Source organism: Enhydra lutris, unplaced genomic scaffold (genome assembly GCF_002288905.1).
Source record: "Enhydra lutris kenyoni isolate GAN:26980312 unplaced genomic scaffold, ASM228890v2 scaffoldscaffold7, whole genome shotgun sequence".
Taxonomy (NCBI): Eukaryota; Metazoa; Chordata; class Mammalia; order Carnivora; family Mustelidae; genus Enhydra; species Enhydra lutris.
Genome location: NW_019154091.1, coordinates 21,753,501 through 21,777,722, shown reverse-complemented (window position 1 = coordinate 21,777,722; position 24,222 = coordinate 21,753,501). Strand labels below are relative to the sequence as shown.

Sequence of the window (24,222 nt, the reverse complement as noted above, 5' to 3'; positions counted from 1 at the left end):
ACTCCAAATCCATGTATAGCTTTTGACTCCCCGTAACACTTAACTACTAATAGCTTACTATTGCCCAGAGCCTTATGGATAACATAAATGATCAATAAACACATATTTTGCTTATGTATTACGTAGTATATTCTTATAATAAAGCAAGCCAGAGGAAAGACAATGTTATGAAAATCATAATGAAATGAAAATCATAAAGAAGAGAAAATACATTTACTCCTATTCTTTATTTATTGAAAAAAATCCAAGTATAGGTGGACCAACCCGTGTAGTTCAAACCCATGTTGTTCAAGGGCCAACTGTAAGCATTTTATTTATTTGCTTATTTGTTTATTATTTCTTTATATATATAAAGAAATAATATATTATTCTTTATATATAGAAAGAAATATATATAAATATATATTATATATATAAAATAAATATATATATCTTTTAAAAATAATTTTTTAAAAAATTTATTTGAGAGAGAGCATGAGCACAAGCAGGGGGCGTGGGAGAGGGGCAGAAGAGAGGGACAGGCAGGCTCCCCGCTGAGCAGGGAGCCCCACAGTGTGGGACTCGATTCCAGGACCCTGAGATCATGACCTGAGCTGAAGGCAGATGCTAAGTGACTGCGCCATCCAGGCGCCCTTGTTTACTCTTTCTATTATAGGATTCTGGAATGTTCTAAGGTTTACCGATGTATAATGTATCTTGGTTTTTCATGCTTCTATCAGAGGCCTATGACCCAGCATAAATGTTTCTGCCCCCTGTGGCAGTCCTTCTCACCTGATCCTCCTTCATCCTAGGGGTCGTGTGCCAGAAGGGCATGCTGTACCATCACTGCTCCTCCTTTTGTCGCCGCTCCTGCACCGCCCTCGCCGCCCCCGAGCAGTGTAATGACGACTGTGCTGAAGGCTGCAACTGTCCCGAAGGCAAATACTATGAAGACACGCTTAGCTTTTGTGTGCCCATGTAAGTCACAGGAATGGGCTGCCAGGCTCCAGGGTCTCTTTGTCCTTACAGGTTAAATGGGCTTGCATGCTTGTTTTGTTTGTTTCTTTTTTTTCTTTTCTTTTTTTTTCAAATTTAACCGACTCAGCACCATTTACTGGGAAATAAATTTTCTCCGTTATTGAGTAACCACTTTGCCCCTACACAAGTATGCATATAGGCAAAGATCTGCTTGTGAGCTGTGTCATTAATCTTTCTTGCTATCTTTACCTTTATTGCCTTATGGACTTATTTTTAACCCCGCACATGTTCACCAATAGCTGTAGACAGAAACAGCGAAGGAATGTGATGGTTAATCCCAAAGTTTATCCCTGCTTGTTTTTACAACATCAAAATTAATAATAAGGTTTTTGTTTTACTGTCGTGTGACAAATTTCAGGAGCAGGATTGTCTGTCAGCGCTCAGAACATCCTGACATCTCATGTGAGATCGGGACTTTTGTCTCGCACGTAGGGCGGGATGGTATATCGATTATATTTCTATGAAGTGCATTTGGGGACTTTTTTGTGACTTAAACAATAGTCTGTACTGTGACTAACACCCTAGAGCATCTGTATGTAGGAAACATGATCTGAAGCTGCACGACACCCCCCGGGGAAACGGTTCCCGCCATTCATATGGTAGAACTGCGCGCAGGTGATGGATAGGGTCATCTTCAGTGTGCGCCTTAAAATGACCAATACGGAGCAGAAGGGCTGCATGAATTTTCGTGGATTTTTTTTATGTATATACTATTTTATTAACTTAACTCCCCCTCTCCCCACCCCCCCCTCCCCCCCCCTTTTTTTTTTATAGATTTCACTGCCGGTGTCATTATAGGGGCAGCATTTATCAACCCGGGGAGCTCATCCCAACACCATCGGGCTTATGGTAGATTTATTTCAATGATGGGGCTTATACTTGACAACAAGAACTGACAGACTCCTTTAACCCAAACTGTGAATTTAAATATGACTTCTGTGATTTAAAATATAGAGATAACTTTATGTGGCTTTTTCCATATGTATATTACATTTCAGCCCAGAATGCCTAAGTCTTGTACTCATAACTGCAGAAAACAGTTACTAATTGAAGTATCATGCAGCAAAATGGAAGCCCTTTGAGGGATTTGGTTCTCAGAAATACTGCAAGTGGGGGCACCTGGGTGGCTCAGTCGGTTAAGTGGCTTCCTTCAGTTTGGGTTATGATCCTGGGATCCTGATATCGAGTCCTGCACTGGACTCCTTGCTCATCACGGAGCCTGCTTCTCGCTCTGCTTGCTGCTCCCCCTGCTTGTGCTTTCTCTCTCTTAAAAAAAAAAAAAGAAAGAAAGAAAGAAAGAAAAAAAAGAAATATTGCAAGTTGCTGAGGGATTTTAGTTGGACTGACCAGCTGATATCACATGCTGATATCCGTAAACCTCCTCCCTAGTGACATCGATCCTAGCAAGATAGCACTTATTAATAGGATAACACTCTTTCCTGTCCTAACCTGTTCGTTTTAAAAATGCACACACATCCATGTGGTAGTCCGCATGGAGCTCCATCCAACTCCCAATTTCTGTCTTTCAGTTGCGCCACAGGAACCGGCAGATAATAATAGACAGCAGATAACAGTAACAATAATGGTAATAATGATATCTAAGCCTCACTGTGCACATTCTGCAGTCCCGGTACCCTTCTAAGGGTTTGATATCTGTTATTCAAACACTCACCCCCGTAACCCTATGTCACAGGGAACGTATGATATGGAAAACCTGGATCTGGGCCCCGAGATCCCTTGGTTCCCCTCTGCCATGCACAGTGCGGAGGAACTGTACCTCTGGGTGTCAGCTCAGTGTTACATGATGCATAAGTGTACGTTTCATGTAACCTGGGCTCAAATATAGAACACATGATCTGGTCCAAAGCTGAAGTAAACGCTGTCTATGATGGAGTTGTTGAGAACTCGTGTATTGTTTCCTATCTTGATTTTTTTTTTAGTGGACATATAGTTAAGTGATATCTTTTTAAAGGACTTTCAAGATTAATCTTGCTTGATTTGGTTTGCTTTATGCCCTGAATTTAGATCTTAAGTTGCAAGGGAAATGTGACTGCACTCTATCTTCAATACTGCTGCCAGAAGGAGTTTTCTAGAATTGGAGCCAACCTTATTACCTCTCCTTTTAAGGTCTCTGGGATAAAGGCTTAGCATCTTAATGAGGTTGGCCTTGGCCTCTTTGCCATCTGCATCTCCTGTCACTTCTTGCATTGTACTTTGTCACACAGAACACTGCTTTGTACCACATCTCCCCTGAGTGGTATAGCCTTCCTGCTTTATCCATATCATCACCTACATCCAATTCTTTAAGACTGTCCAGGCTTTACCTTCTTTGACTATCTTGATGTCAGTTGCCAAGAGATTTTAAGACATTTTTCGGCCCTTTACTTTCATATTTTGAACATATTTCTCTGTTGCATATGTCACACTGCATACATTATTTATTTGTATGTTTTCCTTTCTTACTAGAATATAAGCACTTGGGTGAAGACCATGAATTTTGGGTTTTGTATTCCCTATGCCCGTTGCAGTGCCCCAGACATACGTGTTTGATAAAAAATGAACTGAAATAGTTTTTTTTTTTCAAATTGGTCCTAAACCAATAACTTATTTGTAAAAAAATATGTGGAAAAAGTAACATTTGTCTGTCTATCCAATCAGTGCTTGCACAATAGATTGTTTTTGAAATACAGAAAAAAACTGAGGTGTGGCTTCATAAATTAACTATTTGTTTACCTCTGCTAGCCAGTGTTCCAATGGGACCGTGAAATGTGATGAACCAGCAACGCCCTCTACTGGTAAGATCGAGATAGGTGTTTCCCTTGAAGAGAACGCAGCTCTAATACCGTTCCCATTTTTCTGGAAGTCATAAATCCATCACAGCCCACCTTGCCTAGATGCATGAATATGTAGCCTTGGGGATGTTCCTCAACATGGTGCTCCAGTGCTTCCTTAGTTTTTTCATATTGATAATTATAATATTTGTAGGACATCTTGGGGTGAACTGACAAGGCTGCGGAGGGGCAGAGCTGTTCAACCCAGGGATGCTGCCTACAGGCCGCCCACCCCAGAACGACTTCAGGTGCACCAAAGGCTTTAAGCTCATGTATCCAGGCATCTGTTGAAACCAGCTGGACCTGGAAGTTGGGAAACTACTCTAAACCAGGACTTCCCAGATGTAATGTGTACGCAATCTCCTGGGGACCCTGGTGAAATATTAATTCTGATCAAGTTGGTCAGGGGTGATGCCCAAGATTCTACATTTCTGCTGCTGCTGCCACTGCCACCGATTCTTAGGCTCCAGGACCAGCAGCCATCAGTTAACCATGGCTTTTGCAAAATGACATCTACCGCCATCTCTCTTTAGAGTGTTATTTTACTCTTACATATCATTCCTGAAAGTCCTATATGTTAAAGTACCCTACCTATGATTTATTTTCACCATTACAAAGCCTCAAGTTTTTAGTCATGGTGTAGAAATTCCAGACAAATAACAAACAACACTGCCTTCATTGATTTTAATGGACAGAATGAGGGCAGGCTGATAAAATGGAGCTGTTGTTTTTATTTATTTGCATAGTCTTGTATATATTTATTATAAATTTGCTTTGATTTATATGCCCTGCATTTGCTTTATGAAGATTCAAACTATCTAGGCTTCTTTACGTGCTGTGTTCATGGACCACACACATATTCAGTAGTAATGAGGCCATCCTTGCCCTGCCCTATCTGCTTCAGGGTGGCTTCGAGTTAAAAATGGAAAGTCCAGGTGGCCAGACTTTTCACAGAGGAATCCACACCATTCGATCCCATCGGCCCCAAGGAGGCAACTTACTGAACCCCTCTGAGCCCAGAAGCTTTCTGGAAGGCTATGTAACCCCTACACTGCCTATAATTATGTCTCCTTTTGTACTTCTACACTCTATTGAGGACTGATGAAATAATGACTCAGAGGGGAGGATCTGAACCTATCATGTGTTCATTGGAAACACATGGCTTTGTAAGAGTATAAGTATGCTATCGTACCAGCCTTCAAGAAATTGAAAGTGTATGTTTGGATTAATCAAAATACCCTGATTTTTGACTTCAGAAAATGATATAATAGTTGTTTAGTTATTGCTCTGTAGAAAGCAGCTAAGGTTTTCCAACTCCAAATAAGTTTCCGAAATGTAGGAGACAATAGAAAATCTTCCTGGAGAAGGTTTCTAAGTTCCTCAGCGGAATGTTACAGACTCAGAGCAACAGCTAGTAATTACTGGTAAGATATTCTAGGATGAATTCTGCTTTGATGACAAATGCCTGTCAGTGTGATTATTTGTCTATGGAACAAATACAGAGTTAAGGGTATTTTTTCTGTGCCTTTTCCCTGAAGTTCATGCCTGTCCCGAAGGAAAAGTGTATTTTGACTGCAGATTTCCTGACCCTGAATTACCAGCTGGTGGTGTAAATTGTGAGACTACATGTGCAAACCTGGCCATGAACTTCACTTGTGCCCCATCCTCACCCTGTATAAGTGGCTGTGTTTGTGCTCCAGGGTAAGTGTCTTTCTCTCTCTCTCTCTGTCTTCTTTTTAAAAATATTCAGGATTGACAGAAAATGTAAGAGCTCCTAGAAATATTTACCTAAAATTATTCTGGACTGTGGTTAACTTTGAGTTGGTAACTAGAAGACTATTGCAATTATTTAGCTATATTCATGTAACATATCCCATGTTATATTTGAAATATGACCTAGGACATATAACACACGATTAAGTATGTCACACATGTTATATGTACAATATTATTAAAGTAGTACAATGAATTGAAGAGAGAACTCATTTCAGGATGGACTTGGCGTTTATCTCCTGTTTTGACTGCAATTTTCAGAACATGATAGTGAGCCATTATCTATTTAAAATACTTCAGCAAATGCATATCTTTTGTATATTCTGTTGTGCTGTTACTGTTGTTGAAGTTAAGTCATAACAGTGATGCCAACTGCTTTATTTTTTTATTTTTACCTTTTTAAGATTTTGCTTATTTATTTAGCATGAGTGAGGGGAGGGGCAGAGGGAGAAGGACACAGAGAATCTCAAGCAGATGCTATGCTGAGCACGGAGTCTGATGGGGGGCTCGAACCCACAACCCTGAGATCATGACCTGAGTTGAAATCAAGAGTCAGGTGCTTACCCAACTAAGCCACACAGGCATCTTGCCAACTGCTTCGCTTAATGGATGTTACAAAAAATGGTGTGTTGAGGCTACACAGGGCAGTGGGTAACAGCGGGATCTCTGGGTTCAAACACACTGGAGTTCAAACCCCAGCTTTGCCAATGTTAGCGGAGTTATTTTTCGGCAAGTTTCTTTTAAGCCTGTTAGGTTTGTGAGATATGGGGTGTGTGTGTGTGTGTGTGTGTGTGTGTGTGTGTATGTACTCAATAAATATGAATCACTATCTTATGGCAGAATAATCTACTCCTATTTTTGTAAGTTTCCTTTAATAGCAGGAATGCCTCGTACATGGGGAGGTTAAGTACAGAATCTGGTGGTTATTCGCTTCCCTGCAGGCACATAACATCTGGCCTCACTGGCCCTCCCTCCCCTGGTAGTGAGTGGAGGCAGAGCACAGGGAGAGGCCATCTGAGGCAAACAGGTCACCCGTTCTTCCTTGGCGAGCCTATTCACACAGAGGGATTCCTGGGCTCGGGTCATCTGAACCATGAGCAAAGAAGAGAGAGGTTTTGTAGTCTATTTCTCAGGAGAGTTGGCATTTGTCCATCCCCATCTGGAGTAGAGGGAAGAGCCAAATGACTTGGTACTGTACCAATCTCTTCAGAAAGGGAGGAGGTTGAAAGAACAGGTGCCTGTTCGTGGGAGAATAAAGGCAGGTAGAAACCAGGCCCTAGAGCAGATGAGTGAGGAAGACATTTTAGTAAAAAGGACAAGGGAAACATCACCTTTATGATGGTAAAATAATTGAAACCTACAACATCACTTGATTAATTTGATTTGATTATGACTCAAGGGTGCATGGCTGATTAGATAAAGCTGCGTCCTAATTTTGTTTCACAGGCTTGCGGTTGACGCTATTTTTTTTTTTTTTTAAAGAATATCTAGTTACTGTCACCTTTGACTTTTAGTTCAACAATGATGGATTGATTTACTGGTCTAATTTCATTACAAAACTCAAGAAATTTTCTCCCACCTCCTCTTATTGTATTGAAGTAAATATGGTTGGAATTAACTAAGAGGCCTTTGACTGATTTGGAAATAATTTTATTATATAGAACTTTCCTTTTATGAAGTTGTTCATGGTAATATGATTTGGATTGTCTTCCATATGACTTTGGCTGGCTTATTTTAGGACAATAAGCCTCATATCCCCTGTTTTATGGAGCTCCTCAGAGTGACAGCAGTTCATTGAGTGTGAAAGGAAAGATCCTCATTCCTTGGTTTAGAAATCATTGTTGGAGCGTCTGGGTGGCTCCTTTGGTTTAGTGTCAAACTCTTGGTTTCAGCTTAGGTGGTGATCTCAGGGTTGCGGGATTGAGTCTCTGGTCAAGCTCCAAGCTCAGTGGGGAGTTTGCTTGAGTTTCTCTCCCTCTTCCTTTGCCCCTCTCCCTCTTCAAATAAATAAATTTTAAAAGAAAAGAAATCACTATGGATTAAAGAAATGGAAAGTAATATAATGAAAAGTGTCATATAAAAATGGTTCAGATATTGGCTCTCTTTATTAGCTGAAGTACCTCAGGGCAAGTGCCTTAACCACTTGGAATCTTAGCTTCCTCTTTTTATTTGTTATTTATTTTTTTTAAAGATTTTTGTTTATTTATTTGACAGACAGAGATCACAAGTAGTCAGAGAGGTAGGCAGAGAGGGAGGGAGAAGCAGGCCCCCTGCTGAGCAGAGAGCCCAATGCAGGGCTCGATCCCAGGACCCTGGGATCATGACCTGAGCTGAAGGCAGAGGCTTTAACCCACTGAGTCACCCAGGCACCCACAGTTTCCTCTTTTTTTTTTTTTTTTAAGATTTTATTTATTTATTTGACAGAGAGATCACAAGCAGGCAGAGAGGCAGGCAAAGAGAGAGGAGGAAGCAGGCTCCCTGCTGAGCAGAGAGCCCGATGCTGGGCTCTATCCCAGGACTCTGAGATCATGACCTGAGCCGAAGGCAGCGGCTTAACCCACTGAGCCACCCAGGCGCTCCAGCTTCCTCTTTTTAAAGTGTATCTACAAATGTCTATTTCATGGGGGTCGAGTATGTGCAGTGTACCAGTCATATGGTACTAATGTTTGGGACACTGTGTTAAGCTACAGGTGGGGGGCACTATAAAATACATTTATAAGATAACAACAGGATCTGCCTGTGGGACTGTCACTAGGATTAAGTGAGTTAGTGCTGTATTTAAAGTGGTCAGAATAGTGGCTGGGCCATAGGAGGCACTCAAAAATATTAGTTTTTGCTGGTTTTTTTGTTTTTTTTTAATTTCTCTGTGAGAGACTTAATGAAGTACTTGCAGTTCATTGAGATGGATCCTCTAGTAAAGTTTTTTTTTTTTTTTTTTACAAATTTCTATGTATGGGGAGTGTGGGACATAAAAAATTGCATTAATTTGAGTCTTAAATGGTGAGAAGTTGTTTGGGCAGAGCTGGGGAGGAGAAGGGTTTTCCAGGCAGAGGAGAAATGACGATGATGCCAGGGAACGTGGAGAGAAGTTTGGGATGGGTGAGCTGAGAAAATACAGACTCTCGGACTCTGTTGTCTGAAAGGAAGAAATCTAAATGAGTTAATGCAGCATTTACATAGGTTCATTTGGTCACCTTTATTCAATAATTGAGTGTCTGCTGTATGTTAGACTTCAGGACACAACCATCAAGATATTCATGCCTTCCTGAATGGAGTGTGAAGTCTAATGGACAATGTATACATTAAATAAGGAATTACAGTGCTGTGCTAGAGGAACTGTGAGAGGGAAAGCAGAGAAGGAAACATATGGGATCATTTTTACTCGAGAGAAGAGGCAAGAATCCAGAATTCTTGACTTCTATGTAAATTTTGATAGCAATGAATTATAACATTTTAAAGCATATTCAGAAAACACTTCATATTTTCTATTTTTAATACCTATTTTTATTATTTTATTTTAAATTATTATATTAGTTATATTATTATAATTTCAATTTTCTTTATTAGTAGTATTTTATTGTTGATGAAATAAATTCTTGAGAAAAGAGTTTAAGCATATTGAAATATTTATGTATTTATATTAAAGGTATTGGAATTGGTATTGAAATATTTATGTATTTATATTAAAGGTATTGGAATATGTATCATAAATCTTCAAATCAAAATATTTTGAAAATACACTAACAGTAATTATCCCTTGAGATTATAATATTTAATTTTTATATTCATAGATATTTTAAAATACTTTTTTATGGGATTACCTTTCAAGAAGTAAATAACACATCAAAGGACACTAACCTTTAAAATATACTGTTAATAAAAAATGTGAAACACTTGATATAGTGACTTTTTATTCAAAACACATCTTAACTCTCAGGATTTTCAATTTAAACACTTACATAAGGAGCTTTTTTTTTTTAAGATTTTATTTATTTGACAGAGATCACAAGTAGGCAGAGAGGCAGGCAGAGAGAGAGAGGGGAGGAAGCAGGCTCCCTGCGAAGCAGAGAGCCCAATGCGGGGCTCAATCCCAGGACCCTGAGACCATGACCTGAGCCAAAGGCAGAGGCTTAACCCACTGAGCCACCCAGGCTCCCCCATAAGGAGCTTTTGATTATTCTCTCTGTCCTGCAACAGAAAAGGTTATCCATTTCATAATTTACTCTTTTATTGAAAAATTTTTAGGCCCTACGGATTTTTTTCTCTTTAAGTAGCAAATACCGAAAAAAGGGGCCCTCACATATTCTTTAAATGTTGTTTTCACAATAGCTCACTGTCCTCGGAAATTTAAGCTTGTGTTTATCTTTTATTGTGCTAAGCAATAACAAACAGTTTAAAATATTGCATCTGATCACTCACTGGCATTTCATTTACTCTTATGATCTGCAAGGTACTGTGTGAAAAAGAGAGAGCGAAAGATTAGATCCACCCCCTCCATAAGTCAGAGAGAACATGCCTGTGGCAGTCGTAATAAATATAGATGGTGTTGAATATAACAAGATTTCTGATTCTTAAAAAACTGAAACTAAATAGCATTTACTTCTTCATTGGAAGAATGGCAGAGCACAAAGGAAAATGTTATGTTCCTGAAAGCTGTCCGTGTATCTGGAAAGATTGGGAGTACCTCTCAGGAGAAGTGATTGCTACACCATGTTATACCTGGTAATGAGATCCATTTATTTCACAACATTTTTCCTAAGCAATTGTATTAGTTTCGATCATCTCATAGTTAATGTGACTGACTTCAACAAACACTAAATCAAGCCTGAGTAAATAAGATTTTAAAGGCATTCAGGAGTTGGTAGAGAGCTATTCCCACAGGGGAATCATACCATTATTTTGAGGCATATTTCTTTAGACCAGGGGAAAAAAAAAAAACACAAAAAACCGTGAAATATGAAAACTTGAAAATTTAATAAGGATAAGAATATCTCAAATTTATGAGAAATTAATAAATGCACTAAAGAGAAGATCATATTTAATATAAGGTCTTATGTTTGGAAATAAGTCAAAACAATCCCATAAAACAAAATTGAAATATAATTTCTTTAAAATGTGGGGAAAAAATTCCAAGCTCATGAACAATGTCACATGTAGTATATTTAAACTGATCCAAATATAGGAGATGGCATTATGGGTTTTTTTTGCTCCCATCAGGGCTATATTCAATAATTTATTCTGTTATCTGCTTTCAGGTGAACGAAGCAACAATTTTTAGGCTTGGTTGTGCTCTCTGATAATATATTTAAGCAAAGTGATAAACATAGGCCTAATTTGTCAATGTGATAGATGTTATTGAACCAATTGGCATATGACTAAGGGCTCTTGGCTCAGTGAATGTTCTTGAATACAAAGCTTACAATGTTTTTACCACTTGCAAAACTCTAATTAGAGCCAAATGTCTTAGAGAGATAACTGGTGTTATTTTTGGCTAGTGTTTGTCGACGAGGGATGTTCAATTGCACCTACTATCCATGCCCGGCTGTGTGTACAATATACGGGGACCGGCATTATCATTCTTTTGACGGACTGGAATATGACTATATAAGTGATTGCCAGGTATTTCTGATAAAGGTATGTCACGATTAGGTATTTTTATTTGCCCTTGTGTAAAAGCTTAATGTAAAAAACAAGTATGCTGATATGTGATACATCAAATCCACTTGTCATTAATAAAACCTATAAAAGTGATAGCAATTTTAAACATTTCACATTGACTCATAAGTTTTATTATTTAATAGGAGATGGGCTAATTTTTTTTTAGAGGTTTTATTTATTTCTTTGACAGAGAGAGATCACAAGTAGGCAGAGAGGCAGGCAGAGAAAGGGGGGGAAGCAGACTCCCTGCTGAGCAGAGAGCCCAATGGGGGCTCAATGAGATGGGCTAATTCTTAAACTTTCTATGCTTCTGTTTTCTAATTTGCAAAATGCGGATAATAATTGTACCTGTATCCTGGGATAGTCTTTAGGATTAAATAAGATAAAATTATGTAAAGCTTTTAGACAGTGCTTGATGTATATAGTAAGTGTTCAATAGATGCCAACCACTTTTATTTTTATGGGCTTAGTTTGGTGAATATAAATATAAGACATTAAACCATGCATTGAATAATATGTATTGTTCATGATTATAGCAATAAAGAGACATTATTCTTTTTTTTTTAAGATTTTATTTTATTTTATTTGACAGATAGAGATCACAAGTAGGCAGAGAGGCAGGCAGAGAGAGAGAGAGGAGGAAGCAGGCTCCCTGCCGAGCAGAGAGCCTGATGCAGGGCTCGATCCCAGGATCCTGGGATCATGACCTGAGCCGAAGGCAGAGGCTTTAATCCACTGAGCCACCCAGGCGCCCCAAGAGACATTATTCTTAATTCTAGACACGTTATCTTGATGATATACTATAGTCAACCCTGGGCTTAGTGTACCCAATAAAATCCTTAATATTTCTCATATGCTTAATGCATTTGGGTTTTCTTTATACCTAAATTTTATTTAGACATCACTGACCCCAAAATTAAATTTCTAAATGTAAAAATGTTAGCTTTAGAAAAAAGTTGTACAAGAATAAACAAAATAACATATTTTCTTCCAGTAAGGTAACCTGTGATTATCTTGAATGCATGTCTTATTTCTGGGTAAGGCTTTTATGTTAATAGAGGTATGTATGTGTGATCCTGTTCTTTAAAGCATATATCAACAAAGTAGACACATTCCTATTTTGTATCAGTTCTATTAAAATTTTTAAAAAGGTGAAATCCATTGTGTTCTAAACTTAAACAACTCCTGTTTATGTTTGAAACCATTAAACTTCCCATTTGGTACTATCCTCAGCTTCTGCTAGGAACAATTTCAAGTTTCTTAAAGAATAAATCCAGATTTGTCCAAGAAAATTCTGAAGTTGAGAAGATTGGAATCATGCCTTACATTTCTTTTTCCTCCCCAAGTCAGTTTGCAAAATGCTGAGCATTTGGCGAACTCTTACTAACTACTTATTTGAGTTCTATGCTCTGCCTGACTTTTCCTTAACCCCTCATTTGTCTTCACAGTAGAGAAATCATAGTGTTTACCAGCCTATTTTAAAACAATGATTGTGCAGAAAGCATTTCAAGTAGAATATTTGTCTCAACTCTGATTTTTGGTTAAGTGAAAGTATGTGCTTGTGTTTGTTGCTGAATGATAATAGCAGCCTTTAAAAAAAACTGTATATGTATGTATGTGTGTATTTATTTATTTCTGGTGCTTCACTGTAAGAGTATCATTCCATTTAGCAGGCAAGAGCCATTAATGTTTGGCTTTTAGACTTTTAAAACCTGACTCCTATCATAACTTTAATTTGCTACTATATTCTTCTGTTAAAAATCAATATCTCATGTTCAATTTCAAATTTTAATAAGATATGCCTGTCTGTGTATGAGAAGATATGTCACAGGAAATAGTCTTCCAATCTCTTAGTAAGCAATGAAATTTAGATCCTGAATTTAATATCTGGATTAAGATCTGTCATTAGGATTCATGTAGTAAGATTAAAGTCTATATTTTTAAGTTCTAGAATTGCATCTTTTTTTTTTTCTACCAAAGTAGAAGTACTTTTCCTTTTGGTACTTTAACAATGTTCTTTAAAAAAGAAAGCATTTACAAAAAACAGACTTCAGAATATAAGTTTCATGGATTTCAAATTAGTAATTAAAGAGAAGAAAAACTACTATTAATAGTTAATTAGAATTATACTAGAGAATTATTTACTATATTGTAATGGACATTTTTATGAAAATCAGTAAAATCAGTACCAGGCCCCAAAATAATTAGGATAATTTGATCAACATATAATTGGTAAGTCAAGAAATAAGTTACTTGATCATGGAGCAGATAATTATTTCATATCCAAGAGGAATTAGTGGTTAACAATGTAACCTAATTTTCATGGGTTTGAAATCTTTTCATGTTGGATAGTAAAATTCTCAATGCTTGGGGTTTGTTTTTTTTTCCCTGCTTCAATTTTTCTTCCGTAATTTTTTTGTTTGGTTTGGTTTGGTTTGGTTTTGATTTCTTTGTTTATTCCACACACCTAGCTTTCTCTTTTGGGGAAAGAATCAGCATTTCCTTTGAGAAGGATAGAATTGCTGCTTGTCCTTTCATTTAATTACTACTTTTTCAGGGACAGGAATAATTTCTGTGAAGTACAGATTTAATTCTTTCTTCCTTGTCAAACAGTTCTCTTTCCTCCTGCCTTGATTACAAATAATTCTAGGTTTTATTTTTGTTATGTGTAATACATTTTTATCTAGTGAAACTTAGGGCCTTCTGGTGGATCCAGTAACCTCATCCATAAACATGTCTCTTCATTTGCCAATTGGACGTCTAAAAATTAATACTTATTCAGCTTTACTTTATAAGTAACTTGACCCTCACATTCAAAGAGATATGAAAGTCCCGCCCCCAATCTCTGGATTGTGGCATTTTCATTGTAATCTAGTTTTAGGTACAAAGTAAGTACTTACAGTATCTTTGTTGAAGCTTGTCAAACTTTAAAAATCCAGGTTCTCTGATATTTTATTCATTTTGGAGGCTGTTTACCCTTTCCTGTAAATAGCATATAGAATATACAGCACATTGTTTTTTAAGTGGTTTGAAGCAAATTTAAGACAAAGGTATAATGTATAGCCAGAAGTAAGACTTGTTTAACAGCAAAAAGAGATGAGGAACCAAATGACATCTTGACCTAGGCTGTAAACTCAAAAAGAGAGAACACTGGGTATCTTTAGCAAAAATAGGAGATACAATATTCTAACTACCCAGATTCAGAGCCTACTTCTGTATTACTACTGTATTACTATCTGTAACTCTACTTCTATCTAATCTATGACAAGCCCCAATCACTGCTCGACTTCTTCTTATAATTTGTTCCAGATTAGGTTTTCAACATTTTCTTCAGGTGAGATCTCAAACGTTTAGTGGTGCTCTCCTTAAGCCTCTGAAAACGCTTCTAATTTCATTACTCTCCATCATTTGTCCCATTAATGTTTCTGGTGTGCCTTCTTGTGTCAGGCTCTTTACTGAGGAGTGCAAGTATGATGACCACCAAAAATAAAGATGGCCTTGCCTCTGAACTTGAGGCTGGGGTGTGGTGGAGGGGGGGTTTAGTTATTAATCACCTAATCACAAAACTCATAAAATTTCAACTGCAAAAGTCAATGATGACTTGAATGCAAAATCTAATTAAACTTTTAAAAGTTTATGTTCTTTTTTCCTTTAATGTAGTTTGTGCTTTGTCATTCTGCTGCCTCTGCTGGTCCCTTGTCTCTGATCACTCCTCAATATCTTCTGATGGCTCCTTTCTTCAAGAGTTTCTTAGAACATAGGACTAACAGGTTCCATATTTCCATGTCTGTTTCCTCTGCAAATCTCTAAGTAAGGAACAAACTGAGATCCTAAAAACATTAGAGAGTTTATATATAAGTATTTCTTTTAAAAATGATAAATATGCTATCTTTCACTTACTTTCTCTTCCTGTGTCCATCCTAACATTGACTGGAAATGTTATTCCCTATTACAAAAATCTTTTGATGTTTTTGACTGACTTCCTGTTCAGCAAATTCTGATCGTCTCCAATCTTTATTTCCAGTTTAGTCCCACAGAAAAAAAAAGTACTCTAAAATGATCTTATAGTTTCGGACTCAGGAGATAGGCAGCCAATTTAAAATTTTCTCCAAGTAGTAATCATTTGCACATATTTACCATCTCTAAGCTAATCATTTTTATTCCCTGAAATGAGGTTCTTAGTGTGGTCTTCCAGGTGCAGTTTTTATTAATATTCTTTGTGTGACAACCATGCTGAGGACAAAGGGATCATAGACAGAAAGACAACTTAGACCTTTATTGATAGTTAGTATAATATACCTTGTCTATAATACGGTGGATATATTTTTTTAAGATTTTATTTATTTATTTGACAGAGAAAGAGATCACAAGTAGGCAGAGAGGCAGTCAGAGAGAGAGGAGGAAGCAGGCTCCCTGCTGAGCAGAGAGCCCGATGCGGGCCTCGATCCCAGGACACTGGGACCATGACCTGAGCTGAAGGCAGAGGCTTTAACCCACTGAGCCACCCAGGCACCCATACGGTGGATATTTTTAATGCACATCAGTTTTTTTATAGTTTCCTAGACATTTTTATATCAGGAAAATCAGAAACATTTATAATTTAATTAAACTATATGATAAAAATATAAAGAAAATTCCCTATCATTTCTGATACATTAATGTTGCCAAAGCTAAAATGGAAGTGAAAAATATATTACTTTTATTTAATTTTTAAAATTATATGAACAAAACCTTATAGACATCCCTGGGGTATTTTTAATCTATTTCAGTAAGAAGATGAAAATCTTGGAGTTTATGGAATTAATTCTGTGCCTTTTTTTTTTTTTTTTTTTTTGAGAGAGAGAGAGAATGGGTGAGAGCACGAGTGGAGTGTGGGAGGGGCAGAAGGAGGAGGAGAGAGAATCTTAAGCAGACCCCATACCCAGTGCCGAGCCCCATTCAGGGCTGGATTTCAGGACCCTGAGATCATGACCTGAGCCAAAATAAAAAGTTGGATGCTTAACTGACTGAACCACCCAGGCGTCTCTATCTTTTCAAAAAATTAGCATTTAATAAATTTTCTACTTTATCCATGTAAACTAACTCTTAAATACTGTATCATTATTGAAAATTTCAGGGAAGATGATTGTGATATTTTATCCATAAGATTGATCTCCATTATTATTCTTAGATATTATGGTTCAATATTTACTTTGCATTGTAATAGTTTACCTACTTAGATAATACACCCTTTATGTTAAACCTTCTAAAACATTCAGTAGCACAATGATAGCATAGGTTTTCCAGTAATTATTTTTGTACCTTTCTTTCTTTCTCTTTCCCTTCCTTCCTTCCTTTTTTTTCTTTCTTTCCTTCTTCCTTTCTTCCTTCTTTTCCTTCCTTCCTTCCTTTTTTTCTTCCTTCCTTCTTTTCTTCCTTCCTTCCTTCCTTCCTTCCTTCCTTCCTTCTCTCTCTTTCTTTCTTTTGTATTTAAATGTACACTCTGTGCTAGGAGCTGTTAAGGGTACAATTATTAAAGATATTAGCTTACCCTCAATTGTTTTATGTTTGGGGGAGTCATTAATAAACAAGAAGCTAGCAGGCTGGGATAAATGAAAACTCTCTTGTGGGAATGTAACTAATTTTGACTAGAGAAAGAATAAGCAGCAAAGTTTCATGGAAGGGATAGGAATTGGTACTGGAGTATTTCAGCCCATTATAACCCACCTTTTTTTCAGTGTATTTTCAGGCAGAGTTCCTTGGTAATGAAAGACCTCAGGATGGTTTTCTTCTCATGGCATCCTGGTTAAGCACCTGCTGTTTCAGGGAACCAACAGTAGTGTGTCCTGTGGTAATCTTTGTGCAAAACCCCAAGGGAAATACCATCCTAAGGAAATTTTTGAACAAGACTATACACCTCACAAAGGTGACAGCTGAAGGATGGTTTTGCCTCCCCAGCAGCAGGAGTTCATGGATGCTCTGTTGTCATTCATGCCACAGGGACAATCTCTGTGTGACTGCTCTACTCTCTTCTTTCTCAGGTTTGCTTATATAACTCTCTTTTCTGTATCTTTTATGTTTGCATCAGTTCAATCATTGTTTCTGCTTCCTTATATTTTAAGCTTGCTCTCTTCTGTTCAGCAGCCTTCTACCTTTTATCCTGTTTCTGTCTATTTACCCTCAAATCTTACTACAAAAAACTTAAACAACAACAACCACCATCATTTTCTGGTTCAAGCATGAGAGATAATCTCATAGGCTAGAGTTGTCTTTTCATGCTTGCATTAAACTCTGTTGGCTCGAGTTGGCGCCATGACTGTATCAGGTCTAGCTCAGTGGCTTGGCTGTATCCCAGCTGCCGTGGGGAGGGTAGCAAGATCACCTCTTCCTTGTCACTGTGTGAGGAAAATGAGTTCTCAAGAAGAAAAATCTGAACCATCAAGCAATCTCTTAAGAAGCCACAGTAACCAGAAGGTCATTTTGATGCACCAGAAGATTCTAATTTAGAGAAAGTACCATTGACAAAATTTCCAGATTATGTTAATCTTGTTACTAAAGAAAAAGGTGGACCCAGAGGCACAGAACCTACCCAATATGCAGTTGGAAATGAAAAAGACGCTGTATTGATTTTAAAGCCACATATTATTAACTTCATAACAGGTTTCATGACAACTGTCAAATATAGAGATAAAATTTGGTGGCATGAAAACATTTATGGTCTTTATATCCACCAAACACTAACGAAAAAAAAAAAAAAACCTGAAAAGCAGCAATGGAAATGCATCATTCAGATCTCCTCTTACGGGAAGCAGAGTTGACTGAGAACCTCAGGTGTTGCCTCATGGGATCCCCCACTGGGTTCCTGCTGAAGCCACACTTCCCCCAGCTGTTCTTAGCCAATGAATGAGTATAGCGGGGCTGCAGTAAATGAGTATGCTGGCCCACTCCCCTAATGGGTGACATTGGGCCAAGGACTCCCCATTAGCCTCCCCAGAATTTTCTTGGTACAGTGCTGCTGTTACAGACTCTTCCTACCCAGTCCTCCTTTTTTCTCTTTCCCCTTCACAGGTGTCTCTGCCTACTTTGCCCCTTTATAGTTCAAAATATCTCCCCAATAAATCTCTCTCATATAAAAAACCAAAACCAAAACAAAACAAAACAAAAAAACAGAACTCTTTTGGCCCATTGGTGAATGTACCACTTTGGAACCTAAAAAATGGCTTCCTGAGGCTACTGTATTAGGAACTTTGTGTGGGATACTTAACCCTTAAAAGGGTAGGGGCTATGACAGGTGCTTAGATTGACTGGCATTTGAGTCAAATAATATTCTACCTTGAGAGGTGCTGACATTTTGTTTTAGAATCACTTGGGAGAATATTTTCCATAAATGTTTGCAGTACCTCAGAATAAAGGGTTTGAGGAATCCATGCGGTACACTGATGTTGACCTTTTCCCTCTAGTTTTATAATCATTACTTATGTTGCTTAGCAACTCTGTAGCATTATCTCCAAACCTAATATTAACTTGAAATACAATAGAAATGAAAATTATAGAAATGTGACTCTTAGGAATTGATATTGTTTCAAGTTACTGTCAGCAATAACATGATATTACAAGGCAGACTATACAATATAGAATATTTTGTGGCATTTCTGAGTTTAATATTAAGACTAATCTAACACCGAGGAACTTTAATTAATAATAATAGAAATGTAATGACAATAGAAAGCCTTTCAGCTGGCTTTTCACATCCCTTAATCTAAACAACCTTTCTCAAGAGGAAGAACAAACAAAACCCTGAATTATATATTTTTTTCTTTGAAAATTGTTCATAAAGGCACAAAATGTGGCATGATTTTTTTGAGTAGTACAATACCATAATCATCTTAATGATCTTTATTATTCTCCTTTTCAAAATTTGGGCAATGCTTTGCAAAATGATTGTTTAAGAAGAAGTAAAAGCTTTCAGTTCTTATGCGGGAAGGAAGGAAAAATGGGTCACAGAAGGACACATTAATTACTTTGTCAACACCATTAATTGAAAACCTATCCTCTTGACACTAGGCTATAGTAATTACTTATAAGACAGAAAGAATTTGGCCAAACCAAAAGAAATATTGAGCCAGTGTTCATATTGCTGGTGATATGAAAAACTAAGTGGAGAGAATTTATAAGACATTTATGATTTGCAGATATTTAAAGACTTTTTCACTTTGAAAATAAACACTGACCCGTATATCTAAAAATGAAAAGAATTCAGGAAATGTGTGGGCCTTTGAAAATTGGACATAGAGTTCAAAGAAAGTTCTCTCTGTTGAAATCCCCACCTTCCACAAGTTAGTGAGAGCCCTCTTAGAGCAGTGTGTCTTTTAACTTTTGGAGGGATAAGGACCACTTTAAAAATCTGATGAAAACCATGGACTTTCTTCTTAGAAAAATACAGATCATCAAAAAACATTTTGCAATGAATTTCCAGGGTCTGTAGAGCCACAGAAGCCCACCTGAGGAAACTGATACCAAAAAAAGAAACCCCGATTCAGAGAATGTGCTCTTAGCAGGTGCAGTTGGGAGTGGCTGCAGGAAGGTGGAAGGGGGTGGTGGAGGGGGTCCAGTGGAGAGTGTACAGGGCTAAATAACATTCTCCCAAATGAAGAACTCCCTATAACTTAACAATTGACTTTTCTCCTCAATCATTGCTAAACACTTCTTAATTTCTCTGCAAGTACCGTAACAACAATAACAACACAAAATTAGGATTTTGAACTTTGTCTCTGCTCTTATTTAACCAAGTGACCTTGGACAATCAGTTAATTCTACTTCACTTCACTTCCTGCACTGTCAAGTGGAGATAATATTTAACTTAAAAATTAATAATTAATCTTAAAAATTAAATATCATATGCAATGTTCAAAGGAAACTCTCAAATGATATGTGTTATTATATTTACTAAAACTGCCAAAATTTTGTGTCAATTTCAGTTTGAACCTGTAGGCAGATAATTATTTAGCCAGAAAACTTTAGAAAATACAACAAAAGATGTTACCTAAAATGAAAATGTGTCTTTTAAAATTCCCCTAAGTGACATGCCTTCGGTATTTGTTGAAAAGAAACTGGTCAATATATTGGAGCTATAATAATGAAATAGAAAAAAAAAATTGTTAAAACAAAATTTTAATAGAAGTTATTGAAGATAAATGTTTAAATATTGAATTGCTTTGGTACATTTTTATGAATTTATTTTACATTATTAGATAAAAATGATTTGTATTTTAGAGATAAGCTATATTTCTTTTATTTAATATTTTTGAGATAATCTGTATTTTAATTTCAATATAAACTATTGCTGATCTTAGTTTTCTTTAAGGTTTGTTACAAAAAAGATTTATAAAAAATAACTAATAATAACACATAATATACATTTATTTGTTAATTATACATTTATTTATCTATTAATGCATTATTTTTTACATTTCAGAGTGTAGATGATTCAGATCTATCTGTCATTGCCCAGAACAAGAAATGCTTTGACAACGATATTGTTTGTTCCAAAAGTGTTTTGATCTCAGTTGGGGACACTGAAATTTACCTCAATGATACTCCTTACAAACAAGTGAGTAAACTATTTCTTTTAGGATCATTTTATCTTGTCCTGAGAATACCGGAAACAAAATAGAAACAATTCAGGGTACTTTTCTCTGCAAGTGATTACTAGATTCAGATTTTCTTTGTTGTTTTATGTGGTGTCAATAAATCATATGTGACTTGTCTCTTTTACTTACTTTTTAAAAGACTAATTAATTTGTTTGAAAGAGAGAGTGAGAGTGAGAGAAAGAGTGGAGAGGGGGGAGTGGCCGAGGGAGAAGGAGAAGCTGATTCCCCTCTGAGCAGGGAGCAGGATTCTGGGCTGGATCCCAGGACCCTGCGGTCATGATCTGAGCCAAAGGCAGATGCTTAATTGACTGAAGCACTCGGGCTCCCCGGTCCCTTTTGTTTATATTTCACTTCTCCATATTCCAGTTCTTTCCTCTTTTCTTCAAACCCACGGTACCATGCTTGCTCTAGCATCTTCATCTCCAGTTACCGTCTACTGGACACTTGGCTTCCCGAGTTAGTTCCTCTCCTCTTACCCTGCCATACTGCAGCCAGGGCAGCTTTTATCCCCTAAAATGGAGATCTAATCTTCCATCAGTGTAGTGCCTTGAAACTCTCAGATGACTTCCCAGTTCTCTGATAAGTCTTTACCAGTCTGACCATCGTCACGTCTCCTGCTTCACATCTCCTTACTTTCTGCTTCGAGCCCATGTTACAGAAGTCAGAGTTTTCATTAGTTCTTCAGATGGCCTATTCTTTCTACCTCTGTTTCTTCGGGAATGTCATTTGCTCCTGCCTGGATCTGCCTTTTCTTTAACTTATTCTTCTGTGATAGGTCTCATCGTAACTCCTTCAGGAGCTCCTCTTCATACCTTCAAGCACCCTGTTAGGACACATTAGTGAAATTTCTTGTGTGATTGTCTGTCTTCTGTCCATTTGTCTAAGAGTTTTGTGAGAAGTAGGACCGCTCTCTCCCTTATTTATTCCTGTATTCTTGGAGCCTGCCCAATTTGAAAGAATGAAAACATTTAATTCATTCATCCATTCATTCATTCATCCACTATCTCCCAAAATCTCTATTAATTATTGGGACTAAAACAGTGAAAAAACACTGAGCTTATCTTTCAGGAATTATATGCAGGGGAGGGAGACATTCAAATAAACAAGAATACGCCATGGAATATGCTATGGCCAGAGTGTGTGTAGGACAGTATGGGAGTCCCCGAGAAGAAGCCAACGTTGAATGTTTAGGGTAGTTATTAAGGGTGTAGACTTTGGAGTCAGTCAGTGCTCACCTAGAACCCCTGTTCTGTCACTTGCTGGTAGTGTCACTTTGGGCAAGTTTCCCTCACCTCTTTAAGCTGCAGATTTCTCAACTGTAAATTTGGAATGATTATAGAATCTACTTCTTAGGTTCATATGATGTTTAAATGCAATAATGGATTTCAATAAATGACTTTCTTCCTCTCCTTCACCCTCCTTATATTTGGAAGGCTCAGAAGTATGCTTTGGATTAAATGATTGGAACTGAATCTTTTTTTTTAAAGATTTTATTTATTTACTTGACAGACAGAGATCAGAAGTCGGCAGAGAGGCTGGCAGAGAGAGAGGAAGGGAAGCAGGCTCCCCACTGAGCAGAGAGCCCAATATGGGGCTTGATCCCAGGACCCTGGGATCATGACCCAAGCTGAAGACAGAGGCTTTAACCCACTGAGCTACCCAGGTGCCCCTACTGGAACTGAGTCTTAAAGGATGAGCAGGTATTAGCCAGGTGAAGAGAGAGAGCAGAAGGGCAGTCAATACAGAAGAATGGTCCTGTTGAAAGAACTGAGTTGCAAGTGGTTGAGTTTGGTCTAAGTACGTGGGGATAGTGGAGGGAGGGTGGGGCAAAGAGTTTCCGGGAGGAGTATCCGGACCAACTTGAAAGCAGCGAGTATGGGAACAAGGGCAGTAGATAGGAGGCTGGTTCCAGACCATGGAGGCTCTTCAGCGGTATAGGATATTTGAACTTATTTTACAAGCAAGAAAGTTTGACACTGAGAAGGGACACGATCTGACATACGGCTTTTAAAAAGTGGCCTCTCTTTGAGGTTTTAGAATAGGGTTTCTCACAGTTTGGTCTATAAATGTGCATTAAAATCATCTGAAATATCTACGCAAAAAGCTGGTTCCTGGGTCTCCCCTCGGTAATTACAATGGCTGAGGTGGAGAATGAAGATCAGTATTTTTTTTTAAGATTTTATTTATTTATTTATTTATTTAAGAATGAGGTGGGAGAGAGAGCAAGAGCTGGGGGAAGGGCAGAGGTAAAAACAGACTCCCCAATGAGCAGGGAGCCTGACTTGGGCTCCATCCCAGGATCCTGAGATCATGACCTCAGTGACACTTAACTGACTGAGCCACCCAGGCAAAACCTGAAGATCAGTATTTTTTAAAAATATTTTATTTATTTGTGAGAGAGAGGGTGCAGGAACAGAAGGAGAAGCAGCCTCCCCGCTGAGCAGGGAGCCCCATGTGGGACTCAATCCCAGGACCCTGAGATCATGACCTGAGCTGAAGGCAGCCACTTAACAGACTGAATTACCCAGGCGCCCTGGAGATCAATATTTTTAATGGTATTCCCAATTCTTCTACACACCAAAGCTTGAGAATCAGAGCCATAGATCGTAGCTTCCGTTTCAGTCAGAAATGTTGAGACCAACCAGGCAGCAGTTACGCTTTTGGCAAAACAGAGTTTCTGTGTCATGTTGACATCTTTTGGAAGTAATTAGTGCAGTTTGGCATAGCCAGCTGCTGGTATCCACTTACAGGTGAAGGTTTTAAGAACGAGAATATATATATATGTATTTTTTAAAAGATTTTATTTATTTATTTGACAGACAGAGGTCACAAGTAGGCAGAGAGGCAGGCAGAGAGAGAGGAGGAAGCAGGCTCCCTGCTGAGCAGAGAGCCCGATGTGGGGCTCGATCCCAGGACCCTGGGATCATGACCTGAGCCGAAGGCAGAAGCTTTAACCCACTGAGCCACCCAGGCGCCCCTATATATATGTATATTTTAAGAAAAAAAAACTGAAGAAAAAATAGTAAATGCTCTTGCAGAAGCAATTTGACACATTTTTGAAGTGGTAATTACAGCTCAGTGTAACTTTCAACTTCCAGTGTTCACCTGTATGCAGGTGTAGATGAATCTTTGTGTCAGTTGTGAAGTATGAAGTAAGATAAAGGAAAGTCATAAAAACAGTTTGACCCTAACAAATACCCTGCTAATATTTTCTCTTGAACATCAGAAGTGAAAATAAGTACCACTATTTTTGGCAGATGGATTGCTCATTGAAGGGAAGAAAAAAAATGTTATTCTTTCAATAGACACACAA

The 24,222-nt window shown here is 37.8% G+C and overlaps 1 protein-coding gene across 1 annotated transcript in view; it reads left to right on the top strand.

Annotated features, from left to right (window-relative positions):
- Positions 1 to 24,222, top strand: part of LOC111142236 (otogelin like) — a 129,080-nt gene that overhangs the window by 46,319 nt on the left and 58,539 nt on the right. Inside the window, exons 20-26 of the mRNA XM_022495278.1 lie at positions 792 to 957; positions 1,792 to 1,866; positions 3,760 to 3,812; positions 5,387 to 5,549; positions 10,236 to 10,343; positions 11,117 to 11,255; positions 20,734 to 20,868. Coding sequence (XP_022350986.1) covers positions 792 to 957; positions 1,792 to 1,866; positions 3,760 to 3,812; positions 5,387 to 5,549; positions 10,236 to 10,343; positions 11,117 to 11,255; positions 20,734 to 20,868 — 839 coding nt within the window. The remainder of the gene's footprint in view (positions 1 to 791; positions 958 to 1,791; positions 1,867 to 3,759; positions 3,813 to 5,386; positions 5,550 to 10,235; positions 10,344 to 11,116; positions 11,256 to 20,733; positions 20,869 to 24,222) is intronic.